Below are 12,260 nucleotides of genomic sequence, written 5' to 3' on the forward strand. Positions count from 1 at the left end.
AAGTTTAGTTCATTATTATTTTTATTATTTTAATAAAATAAGTATGGTTGGAACTCAAACGGAGATATCTCTGTTTGTTGTTCAATATAGAATTTGAAATGAACAATACAATAGAATGCCCTGAATTTTATTTTAATTCAAAAATCAATCAATCAATCAACATTTCGGGAAGTATTCTAATTATAAATTTCGTTGTTTTTAGGTGGGAATGGAAAATATTTCGGTATCTCGTAAATCACCGCTAAATTTTAAAATAATTATAAATAAATAATTTAACATTTTAAATATAAAAATATAGACCTACAATTTTCTTTTACGCATCGCCTATGAGCCTTAACTTAAATTTATTTGAACTAGTTCTAGCTTTAGAAACTTCATATGACAGACTTCATACACACAAAATAACCATTTAACTACCCAAATGAAGACACTGTTTGTCAAAACCAAAAGGGTTAATTGGAGGTTCACGACAGGCAACGTGAAAACCGATGACGTACATAGGTAAAATATTTGAAAGAAATCCAAAAAAAACAAGCCTTTTTGGAACCATAATGGTTGGAAAAACCGATCTTAGAATATTGCAAATTATTGGTACAATTTTTGCAACTAAACGCTCTTGTCAAAAATGCTGGTCAAATTTATTTTAGATTTAATGAATAAACTCAGCCTATGCTATCACTTAGTGTCGGGTCATATCTTCTAAAGGCGTGACGTAATTTTTCAACATCATTAAACTAAACAAAACACCGTTACCTATAAAGTAGATGAACAATGAAAAAGCTAGTTCAATTCGGAAATTTTTTAAACCACCCATCCTGCTATTTTATTGAAATAAAAATAATAAAATATTTAAAGGTGCCCGAAATATATAGATGTATTGTTACCCTAAATACAGTAATGGCAGTTCTTAACCTTTAACACCATTAAAGGTCATTTCTAAATAACATTAAAGTGCCGAAACGTTGTTTTCTGCAGATTAAAAGTAAGGTCCATCCACGTTCTGTAAATTTGTCTTCAAAAAGCACCTGCCCCGTTGATTTCATGGGCTTTTCCAATTGAGCTCTGACGCGATTTCAACGGCGTATCTTGACAGTACTATTGTACTATGTATTGACGTCATAATTTATAGCTGAGAACTAATTCCGTCTAAAAACCCCGTTAATTTAAATGGTATTTTTACCCCTTTTATATCAAAAACCGAAGCAAATTAATTCGAAGTTAGTAATCGAATGTTCTTAAGTTACTAGGGTATGGTTTATCAATCAAAAGTGTATGTAAACTTCAGTTTAATTAACGTTTGATGAAGTCCATATTTTTGGCAAAAACCGCAAAATTCAAAAACGAAACAGGCAGAACGAACGTGACCTTAGTAGATAACGGATGTTAACAATTTTTAATTGCGTTAATTGAACGGTAATATATTAATTAGCATAATGGCGGCGGATACGCAATGTTCCGATGGACTAGATCAATTAAACGTAATTTACAGTTTACGAGAATTCCAATTAAGAGATGATTCTACCCCTACAAAATCGACAATTGGGTATGAAAAATTACTTATGTAAATTATGACTTCACACTTCAATCTAAAATTCAGAGAAACCCTTAAAATTTAAATTTTTTTAACGTTTCTTTTTTTTAATTTTACTTTATGTTCAGCCAAGTTGAACAATATTTTTTGTCTTAGTTAATTTTACTTAATGTACTCAAGTATTATATACTTTATAGCCATGAGTCAGTATAATTTGAGATTCTGTTCAAGACAGTTTAAATTTGAGTTAGGTTCGTTTTATTTTGTGTCAAATCATGGAACCTTTTGTTGAAATTGAAGAGGAGATTTTAATGTAAGTTTTTAATAGATTTTAATATATTTTTTTGTTAAATTATTTGGTTTAAAATAAACGGCCTAAAGATGGTACATTACTGATTCAATTTTTGAATTAAAAAGTTCCAATTTTATAGGTAATTTATAGTAATTTAAGTATAAGCGCTGAACATACTAAAATAATTGGTAATTAAAAGGGAAATTACTGTTGTAAAATTATCCTTTATGGATCGGTAACTAAAGTTACGGACTTATATCTCCAACAATACCTAAATTTCATGATTTTTCTAGACTTCAATTACGCCTAACGGATCTTAACTTCAATTTGTTTCATATAGTTTATTGACAATCCTTTTACCTGTTCTCAATAAGTTACAAATGATTCTTACACGCTTTTGTTATAAATTTAAGTACAAATTGATGAATTGAGCGTGATTTTCGAGTTTGAAACGAATGACTCAAGCCTATTTTTAGACTTAATAATATATACAAAACGAACTTAATAATATCAACAAAAGAAACACTTTTTGATACTAAATATTGTACATACAAAATCCTGATTTCAATAATGTCCATCTCATGCATACGCAAAGCGGTCCAGGCATTCTCTTTCGTCCCAAGTATTCATCTAAGTTTTTCCTCAATTTAGTATTTATTTGTAAAGATAGTTTATAGTTTTATTGAAAAGAAATTTAATGTTCTATCCGAAGAAAAAAGCTTTATTACTTTCATCCTAACAATGAATAAAGACTTAAATTTAATGCAGTATTAAGTCATTCACCTTAAAGTTAAATAAGTCTCTTTGTATGAAGACACATTCACCAATGGACAAATATTATTAAGTCATTTAAACCATAATAGTTTAAGAACCGTTATAAAGTTATAGGTATAAGAAAAAGAGGCAAACGTATATTTGGGGAAAATTATTTGCATATAGTTTTTATTTTGTCTTTTGTGTCCAGTTTTAGCAAATCAATTACTAGTGAAGATTTAGTCAGCTATCACGTCGTAATGTTTTGAATACTCCCTAACTGCCCTTTAAAAAACATGGTGTCAAATTCAAAACAGAAACTATGGACACGACCATAAGATATAGAGAACTGAAATATCAGTCAAATTGTTTGAAACTTAACAGATGTTTGAATCAGTTTGGTCTGCTGACCGTTAAGTATTCGAGCATTTCATCAACCCTTTTCATTCTCATTGTTTAGTCAAAATTGATATAAATACAAATAAATAATAAATAAATACTATTAGACAAAAAATGAGCCCTAAGGTAACAGTTACCAATTAAATTACTGGAATATATATACATATATATTACCTTATTGAAAGAACCCGAATATCAACCCCTATAATATAATAATTCTATAAATAAAAATATAGAGAGAGAGAGAAAAAAAGGGTTATTTAGAGTTCTTTGCACTCGATAAATTATATAAGGTAGTATTAGTATTTTAGGAAGTGTTCAAGGGGTTAACTTTTAACTTCTATCTTGTGTCCCATAGCGGTATGTTTGACCTAGAAAATTTGAGCCGGTTTTCAGCGGGAAAGCTTCCAGATTCCAAGATTTGAGTGTAGTATATTTATAAATATAGTATAATACTTGAATTGGGGACGAAATTTATACTTGTGATGAGGTATTTAGGGGGTTATTTGATAGCTAGCTTGTCTGCTAGAAAATTAATCAGCCGTTATATGATGTATGCGATGGGAATAATTTAACAATGACTAATGATTTCAAGAAAGTGATTCGGAGAAAATATATACGGTTACTTTCTCTAAAAATATATATATATTGTTCTATTCAACGTTTCTTCCTGAAGTTTAATTATGTGAAAGTTATGGTATATTTAGTCTTGGGTATTTTTAATTAATGAGTTTAATTTATGACTAATTAATAAAATTAGTTAGTTTTCCCATTATATTATGGTTCATTTCACTGCAGTATATACATGGTAGATGGTAAGCTAACGTCAAGGCAGGTTTCTACCCAAAATGTTAATGGTATTTAGAAGTTGCTTATAATGTTTTGCAAGCTAAACAATGTCAGAACGTTATAAACAGACAAACAAAGCGAAAATTATGTACAGTGCACCTTTGAAGAAATTGAATTGGAAAATATTTTAGGAAAACATTAAAAACACCATTTAATTATTAACTTCAATATCTGCTTATTTATAATGAAGAAAACGAGAAATATTTCTAAGAAACTAAATTGTATAGATTGTTATTTACTGCAATGGGTTGTACACTGAAAGTGTTGCTAAATTTATGGTAAACGAATTTATTGTAAATTATTTTCTTTTGATATTTACAGGACCCAACAATTCGTCATGGTCAGTTCAATGTACGCCCAGCTATTGGTGGTCATCTGCGTGGCCTTTTTCACCTCGGAGATCGTCACGCCGAGAGTTCCACTCTTTTACTTCGAGGTTAGTTTGTTTAAATTAAACTTAGCCCCGAAGAAATTCATATCTTACAAACAATAGGGGATAAAAAAATTATATTATATTGTTAGAAATGAAACTGTATGTAATTTCACCAAATATATACTTCTTAGGAAGGAAGATCTTTCCTTATACTAGAAGAAGTATATGCGTTATTTTTGAGTAGTTCGACACTTCTCAGGTTTTATTATCTAAATTATCTTAAAATATCCTATTGTTTTGTTTGAAACACTAACTCACTAATGACAAAAGTGGATGTTACGTTTCGCATGGTGTGACAACGTTATGTGATAGTGTTCCTGCTATTTACTACAGGGTTTTGTTTAACGATCTATTAATATGTTACTATCACTTTAATATTAAACTTAACGCACGTGGTAATTTAGCTAGTTCAGTCTTGTAATGCGCACTTAGGTCCAAGGTGAACTGCACAGTTACATTAATACCGTCTAACATTTGAAATGGTATTTTTTTTAACTGTCAGAACCGTAATAACTAAATTACTTAAAGTTTGAGCTTATTACTTAATACAAGTGTAAAGCGACGTTAATGAAGCTAAAAGGCTTGTGTCGGAGTGATATAAAAGGGTTCTTTACGCTCATTACCCTTAATGGTCCAGATATATTTTCGCGGTTTCTCACACCGCTGCTCGTCAGGGTTAAAACTGGACTAAAATCATTAAACGTATCGAATTGTCATTTCATTTCTGCAAATCCGTACCATTTGAAAATTTTAAGATCGTAAGATTGTGAACCGGAAATAATAAATTGGTTATACATATAATATTTTCTATCTGTATTCTAATCTAAACTAGCATCTTATCTACCTTCACCGACATTTCTAGGTCATTTTATAGCGTTTGTGTTCAATATGAAGTATAGTAAAAAACTATTTCCCGCCAAGACACTTTAGTCACGTTTCGATAGATTTTCATATAGTTTATTAATAGCCATATCAAACTTTATTGCATACCACCGAAACACGTGCGCAAAATTCACGAAGATGTTTTTTTTCTTTGTCTTATTCTAGGGATTCTATTTGTACCTGTATACTATGAGCCTTCTATTTCTTCTCTACGTCTATATTTACTTACTCCGTGACCCGACGCAACACGGTGGTTCATCCACGTGCAGTAAACACGGAAAAAATAACAAAAAGTTGAATATCTTGGAAAATCTCCGGAAGTTTAGCGACAAAGGACCCAAGATGGAACCTTCCGGTGGTGGAGGAGGCAGTGTTGCTGGTTCCGTTGGGAACGATGGCATGACGCCGCGTTTAAAGAAACACAGGATTTCCGAAAATGATCGAAGTCACGGAAGTCTGTTCTTAAGAATTGGTGCCATTGGTAAATTTTAGCCGACACTTGAACCTAATCATGGTTTTAATTGTTACAATTATGTGATCTGAAGAGATTGATGTAATTTAGGTGTATTTCATTAATGTTTTGTTGACTTGTGTCCCTGTAGCATTTGGTTTGGGTACCATGGTGTACAACGGTCTGGAATTTGGATCGTTTTTCGAGATTCCTTCGGCATCTCCGTGTTACAGTATCCTGCTTGGTATTAATCCATTACTACAGATGATGTTCACTTTCGCCCAGATGTATTTCATCTTCATGAACGCCAGGGTGAGTTCAAATATTGAAAGGGTCACCCCCCTTGAAACCTTAAGCCTAATTATTCTTTTGACTTCGAATATAGTTGAATATCCACAAGTACAAAGTGATTGCCCGGTTTGGACTGATGCATATTGTGGCCACGAACGTTTGCGTTTGGATTAGGACACTTGGGAAAGAAACCCTTCAAGAAATGGTGGACCATCACGTAACCAGCGGCACGGGTATAATACTCGAAGAATTGATTCTTCCATTTAGAGGTACGTTTAAAAACATCATCAACCTTGTCTCTCATTTCAAATTATGTCTTTTGGTGGTTTATATTTCGTTGTGTGATTACTATTCCTTACGTTTCCCTCTTTTTCTTTTACGTTCTTTGTTTATAGGTCTTTTCTGTCAGGGGGTCTTTACTGCTTTTCCACTTTCTACCTCTCTCCAATCAATCAAAAAACTTTCTCTCTGAAAATTCATTTGAAATCTTGAAATCTTTTTCGGTCTTTACTATTTTGATCTTCAATTTCAAATTTCTACAAAAGATTTTTACCTTCGTTACTCGAAAACATTTGGACAGTGAGATTTAATTGATTACCACGATTTCCGTAAGTTAGGCTTAACTTCTTGGTTTTTGTCAAAGTGGAGGTGGTGGTTGTACCTTTATAGTTTAAAGGGATACGCGAACGCTACAACAACCAGTTTTATAATGAACATTGTACCTATCCGTTCCATTTGTTTGGAAAGGTGTGAAAATTGCTTTTTCCAAAGTTTTATCAAAACGTTATTGGATTTAGTAGTCGCTTGGTGCAACGCTCATACTTAATAGTTGGTGCGTTGTACGTTTCCTTTAACCAACGACAATAGGATAAGGAATTGTAACTTAAATCTCAAATTTTTATGACATCAAAGTGATGCCATAAAATGTCTTAAGTCCTAAAATGGGTTTATTATATTGACACCATGAGGATTTAGTATCCGTTCCTGCTCCCGCTTTCTTTGCTTTGACAAGGCTTTATCTAATAAAATAGCAAGGAGTTAAGTTTAACTTCCGGTGATGGTATAGGTTTCCACCCCAGAAACCTAAAGGGAAATCTCTTAAATTTTCTAAAAACCTTAACCATTCTTACGTATAAGAAAGGTGTCTTCGTCTACTGAATCGTAATTCTCTACGTATACCATATCCGACCAATCGTAAAATCTTGAGGAGAAAGCGACGAGCAGTAAATACCGTTGGACCAAACAAAATGCCAAAAACGTTACGTCGCTCTCTCTAATTGGTTTATCTTTTCTTTCGATGTCCCCGTCATAGTTTACCACGTTACAGAAAACTTCAGTTCCAACGAAACTAACCCTTGCCAGAAGTTGGATATTATGGGTTCGATAGTTTCGGACTCTTCCCCGTTTCTGTATCCGTTCATCGTGGAATACAGTCTAATCGGTGCCGCGGTTCTCTACGTCATGTGGAAAAACATTGGCAAGGACCCCATCTACCGTATCGACGCTCACAACGAAGACGTCATCTCGAGGACATCGAGCTTCCAGAGCATTAACCGGGTTAATTGCGCTGGTTCTACCAAAGGACTCTTCATTGGATTGCTAATGTTAGTCGGGGCCACCATTTGCTTGATCGTCTTCTTCGTCTTGATTCAACACGACAAGTACAGTCTCTTGGCCATATACTTATCCGATTTCTCGCATTGCGCAATTACCGTGTTGTCTATCTTGGCCATCTGTATTGGATTCTTCAGGATCAAGTATTTGAGATTTATTCCAGAGAGGAAAGACCCTTTGAGGGATCTCTTACTTAGCGTAGCCGCATTTGGTTTATACGTCTACGCCATGTTTGGTATCATAGCCGGTACATTATCACCGCCTTCGTACACGCCCAACTTACTGGTGATGGTCACGAGTTGCCTAACAATCGCCCAAGTTACTATGCAATCGCTTTTCATCGCCGACATCACGAGACGAATTACTTATCTACCGGAACACGATTATACGAAACCTGGTCGACAAGTAGTAACCTTCCTTTTGATGGCCAACATGACATTGTGGATCATCTATACCTTCGAGATGCAGAAGGTGGAGGCCAGTCCCGTGCAGTTGGGATTTTACGGTTTCATCGCGTGGACGGTTATTATTCGGGCTACCTTACCGCTCAGCATCTTCTTCCGGTTTCATTCCTCCATAACCTTCGCGGAGGTTTGGAAAAACTCCTACAAGAACATCACCTCTTAAATTATTTTATTGTTATTTGTATTTTTCTAATTATATCGTTTTACCGAAGCTCTATTTCGAACGATTCAACGAAACTTAACTCGAAACCTGGCTGGTTTTCTTAAAATATACTTTCTAACGCAAACTCAAATGGACTTCGTAATTGTCGGTATAAACTTTCTGAAAATGCTACGCTTAAATATTTCATTCGCCAGGAATCGAATAAATAACTGGGTATTATTAACTAGCGCCCAATCTTTCGCGTCCCGTGACTATATGCGCCTTTCCTAATTTTTATTGGATAACTCAACCGCGAGGTCACGGTCGTCGATGTAAACAAGTATCCAAAGGTCATCCAAGAAAGTCTCTTCTAATTGGTGTTACTTTTGGATCAACTTTGGCGATATTCCTGAATGAAGTCGCGTTCTTGGTCAAGCGCGTCATGATTCCTCAAGGTCACATCTGAGACTTTTCGACAAAACTTATTATCCAAATAAGTTTCTTATTACTCGAGGCTGGCTGGGCTCGATGCCTTATAGGGTAACTCACCTTCACTTAAGATGGTTGGTCATCGCATTGCTAAAGGCATGACGCGCGCATTTCCTGACCTATTACGGAAATACAAAAATAAAAATTAATTTTTGAAGTAGCCATAATTTATTTAACACATTATTATTATGAAGAATTAATTGAACAAGTTCACGGTTCAATACCTAAAAAAAATGGATGAACAGCATTCAGCATTAGTGTACCTTAATGTCGGAACGAGAGTGTAAAAGAGCCTGTCTTTTTCAAAGGCCAACTGTTTTATAAAATTTAATGGAAAAAGTGAACGTTTTGTGAAGTGCCTGTAATTACCGAACGAGAACTCTAGTCGAGAATATAATGGACATTTTGGCAAGATCACGAAAATGTTTAATAAATCATTGTCGCATGGCAAAAACAAACAAATAAACAATGCTCTCCAGTAAATCGGTGTAACTCTAAAATTAAGGGAATTACCCCTTCATATTTATGTACCATGTTTTCGATGTTATTTTTAATCATTTTTATAATTAGTGAGGCCTGAAAATTTACCATTAAAACTTTTGAGTTTAAGTTTAATCTCATCTTATTTTATTGAATTGACCCTTAACCTTCCCATTTTGACAATAAAAAAAATTAAAAATACAATCTACAAAATATGTACTAGCGGATCTAGTCACAATATTATTCAGCTTTCTAGTACATGATCCCGTGAAATTTTAATATCTTTGTTACTATAGACTAAATACTCTTAATTGTTTTTTTTTTTTAATTTAGATTTTAAGAAAGGTCAAATTTATTTTCTCATGTGTTTTTTAATTTATGAAATGGGACATAAGTTTAAGGTTATTCTTTTCAATTGTGATTAATTTAAACTCTAAGCAGGCCCTGACAATTTCACGTTATTACTAGCAAATGAACTCAATCGCTGCAATATCGCTGCATGCACTTGCCCACGTAATTCTAAGGGCCTTTTACAAAAGTTCGACAGATAAAATCGAAAATTGTATTTTTGGTTTAAACTTAAAATTACAACGATTTATTTAATATTTAAAAGTCTCGTATTTAACATGAAATTACAATATTTTTCGCTGGACTTTACAGCTTATTTCTAATAAGGGGTCCAGTTTTAATATTGCTTCTCTGGCCGAAGATTTGAACGAAGTAACGAGGACATTGCCTGTAACTTTTTTTACGACAGAAGGATAATGTTGTAAATGCATATTGTAATTAAAGTTGTTTTAAGTATAAATTTGTCGTATTACAAATTTAATTGGAAACATGTCTATAGCATATTTTACTATGAAAAGCGCAACCAACCTAGAGCTGAATTTCTGAGCTTCATAAAGTCAACGAAAGAAATGGTAAGTGGATTTTAATTTAGAATATTTAATTTAACTCAAATCATTCACCGCTACCAAGAAGTGATATCTAGTTTATTAGGGAGAAGGTATAAATTCGCCACCTTTCTAGCTTTATCTCCAGTCCAATCGTAGGTCCGGAGTTAATCCCCGCCTCTAAATTACAACCAGCATCTCATTGTTTCTTGAAAACTCACGTCAGTGCGACGCGAATGACGAAAATTACGTATTTTCCGACTGAGGAGAGGCGAAATAGCCCGGCCTCCTTTTACAACCCCCCCCCCCCTTGTATTTTGAAAGGGGGACTGGGACTATGGCGCGCGAATACTTGGGTAACTTATACCTTCTCCCTAATAAACTAGATATCACTTCTTGTTACAACTTTAAATTCGAAGTTTTAGTCTGCCATAAATGGATGACTATTTTCTGTCAGGGGCCCGGACATATTTAGTCCATTTTATGCTAAATAGCAACGCTCTGGAAGGAGGATGGTTCAGTAACTTCATAAGTTTATAAGATATGTTCCATAAGTATGTCACTACCTATACTTCGTAATGCTAGAGGCTAAATGAGAGGTAGTTCGAGAACGACAAGTGATAATTGACTACACTCGGTTTGGCAGTCCATCTTTCTACTGTTGTCTGTGCTTTGCCTTTGACAGCGCCTCGCCAGGCATCGCTTCACGAGAATCTATGACGTTTCACGTACGTCACTTCAAGACAAGCGAGTCAGTAACCAGTGACAAACGTATGGAACATATCTTATGAACGAACTTATGGTAACTTCAGTTTCAGTTGGCCAAGCTAAATAAACTTGGTCACCTTTCAGTACTTTAAAGAATACTTCACAAAGTTGCAACATATAATTTGCAAAATAAAACATCTAAATAACGTTTTTCAATAATAAAATATTGTAACAAACTTACATAATTTAACAAAATATACGCCTCTCATCATCAGCCTTCCAGTTTCCGCCATTTGCATTTCAGAAAGACGTGTTCCATAAGGTGGTCACGGGTTACTGAGAACTTGTCATGAAGTGACGTACGTGAAACGTCATAGATCCACGCCTGGTGATGCCCTAGCTGTCAAACACTTAGTACAGACTAAATAGGAAGATGGACTGCAAAAAAGAGTGTAGTCGATTCTCGCTTGTCGTTCTAGAACTAGCTCTTGCCGTAAGTCTCTAGCATTACGAAATATAGGTTGTGTCATACTTAAGAAACATATTTTATAAACTTATGGCGCATTGTTTAACACGATTTCGAACAGTTTGCCCTATCTTGCACGTCGAATGAGATTGAACGAAGTATACAATGCCTCTAAAAATGGGAACGCAGCTTGGATTTTGCTTTCTACTCCTTTTATTGCAAAGAAAATGTCAAAAGAATTCCATTGCCTTTTAATACACCTTTTTCAACCATCGTAATACCGTTCTTAATGACTGAAGCTCGTCTTGAACCGTGTATTATAGTGAGACCGTTAATTACAAGTTATTTATCTTAGGCACTTAGAATTTGTTAATAATAAAAATTTTCTGTATATTTTCAGTTTCTGGACGCAACATTCAGAAGACACACATTTATAAAAATATTTTTATTAATTGTTAATAAAACCAAATGTATCAAATTGAATATATTTCAAAATAAAAACTTTAATTAATATTCATAAGTCTGCCTTATAAAATTATTTCTATTTATAAGCTTACTAATTAAAGTTAGTGACTATGGCATAGAAACTTGATTTTAAAGTTTAGTTAGAATTTATTATATAAAATACTTAATGTAAATAATTATTATTATTAAAGAAAATATTTTATTTCTAGTTTCTGAAAGGGAAAGTTAATTTATGTTTGAAAAGTATATACAAAAAAACACAAACAAACGCTAAAATTATTTACTTATGCTAATGCTCGTTATATAAGCCTATCTTTGTGTGCCTGTCTGTGAACGGATGATATATGGAAAAGGACGCAAACTTACCCTAAAATTATTTACTTATGCTAATGCTCGTTATAGAGCTTTCTTTGTGCGTGTCTGTGAACGCATTAAAGTATTTCCTGAGATTTAAAACCTAAAGTAATTGTGCTAATTTATGTAAATGACAATGACGTCACATCCGGTGACGTAACCTATGACGTCAAATCCGGTGACGTACCTATGACGTCAAATGCGGTGACGTGCCTATGACGTCACATCCGGTCACGTGACCTATGACGTCATAGAGGTGTCTGACTTGTGACGTCATAGAGATGTCTGACTTCTGCCGTCATAG

At 33.9% G+C, this 12,260-nt stretch overlaps 1 protein-coding gene and 1 long non-coding RNA gene across 4 annotated transcripts in view; one reads left to right on the forward strand and one right to left on the reverse strand.

Moving 5' to 3' along the window:
* Positions 1–9,878, forward strand: part of OtopLa (proton channel otopetrin-like a) — a 75,985-nt gene extending 66,107 nt beyond the window's left edge. For all 3 annotated transcript variants that reach the window (XM_089845735.1, XM_089845737.1, XM_089845736.1), the window contains 5 exons: positions 4,146–4,260; positions 5,305–5,620; positions 5,742–5,902; positions 5,976–6,150; positions 7,209–9,878. In XM_089845735.1, coding sequence (XP_089701861.1) covers positions 4,146–4,260; positions 5,305–5,620; positions 5,742–5,902; positions 5,976–6,150; positions 7,209–8,122 — 1,681 coding nt within the window. In that variant the 3' untranslated portion in view covers positions 8,123–9,878. The remainder of the gene's footprint in view (positions 1–4,145; positions 4,261–5,304; positions 5,621–5,741; positions 5,903–5,975; positions 6,151–7,208) is intronic.
* On the reverse strand, positions 9,023–11,155 carry LOC149654287 (uncharacterized). Its single transcript, XR_016370559.1, has 2 exons — positions 10,913–11,155; positions 9,023–9,965 (listed from the first exon to the last, which is right to left on the reverse strand). It is a non-coding gene; the product is annotated as an uncharacterized LOC149654287 (long non-coding RNA).
* Positions 11,156–12,260: the final 1,105 nt, after the last annotated feature.

This window comes from Phalangium opilio, unplaced genomic scaffold (genome assembly GCF_054372755.1).
Source record: "Phalangium opilio isolate 3A_F unplaced genomic scaffold, DU_Popi_V2 ptg000079l_1, whole genome shotgun sequence".
NCBI lineage: Eukaryota > Metazoa > Arthropoda > Arachnida > Opiliones > Phalangiidae > Phalangium > Phalangium opilio.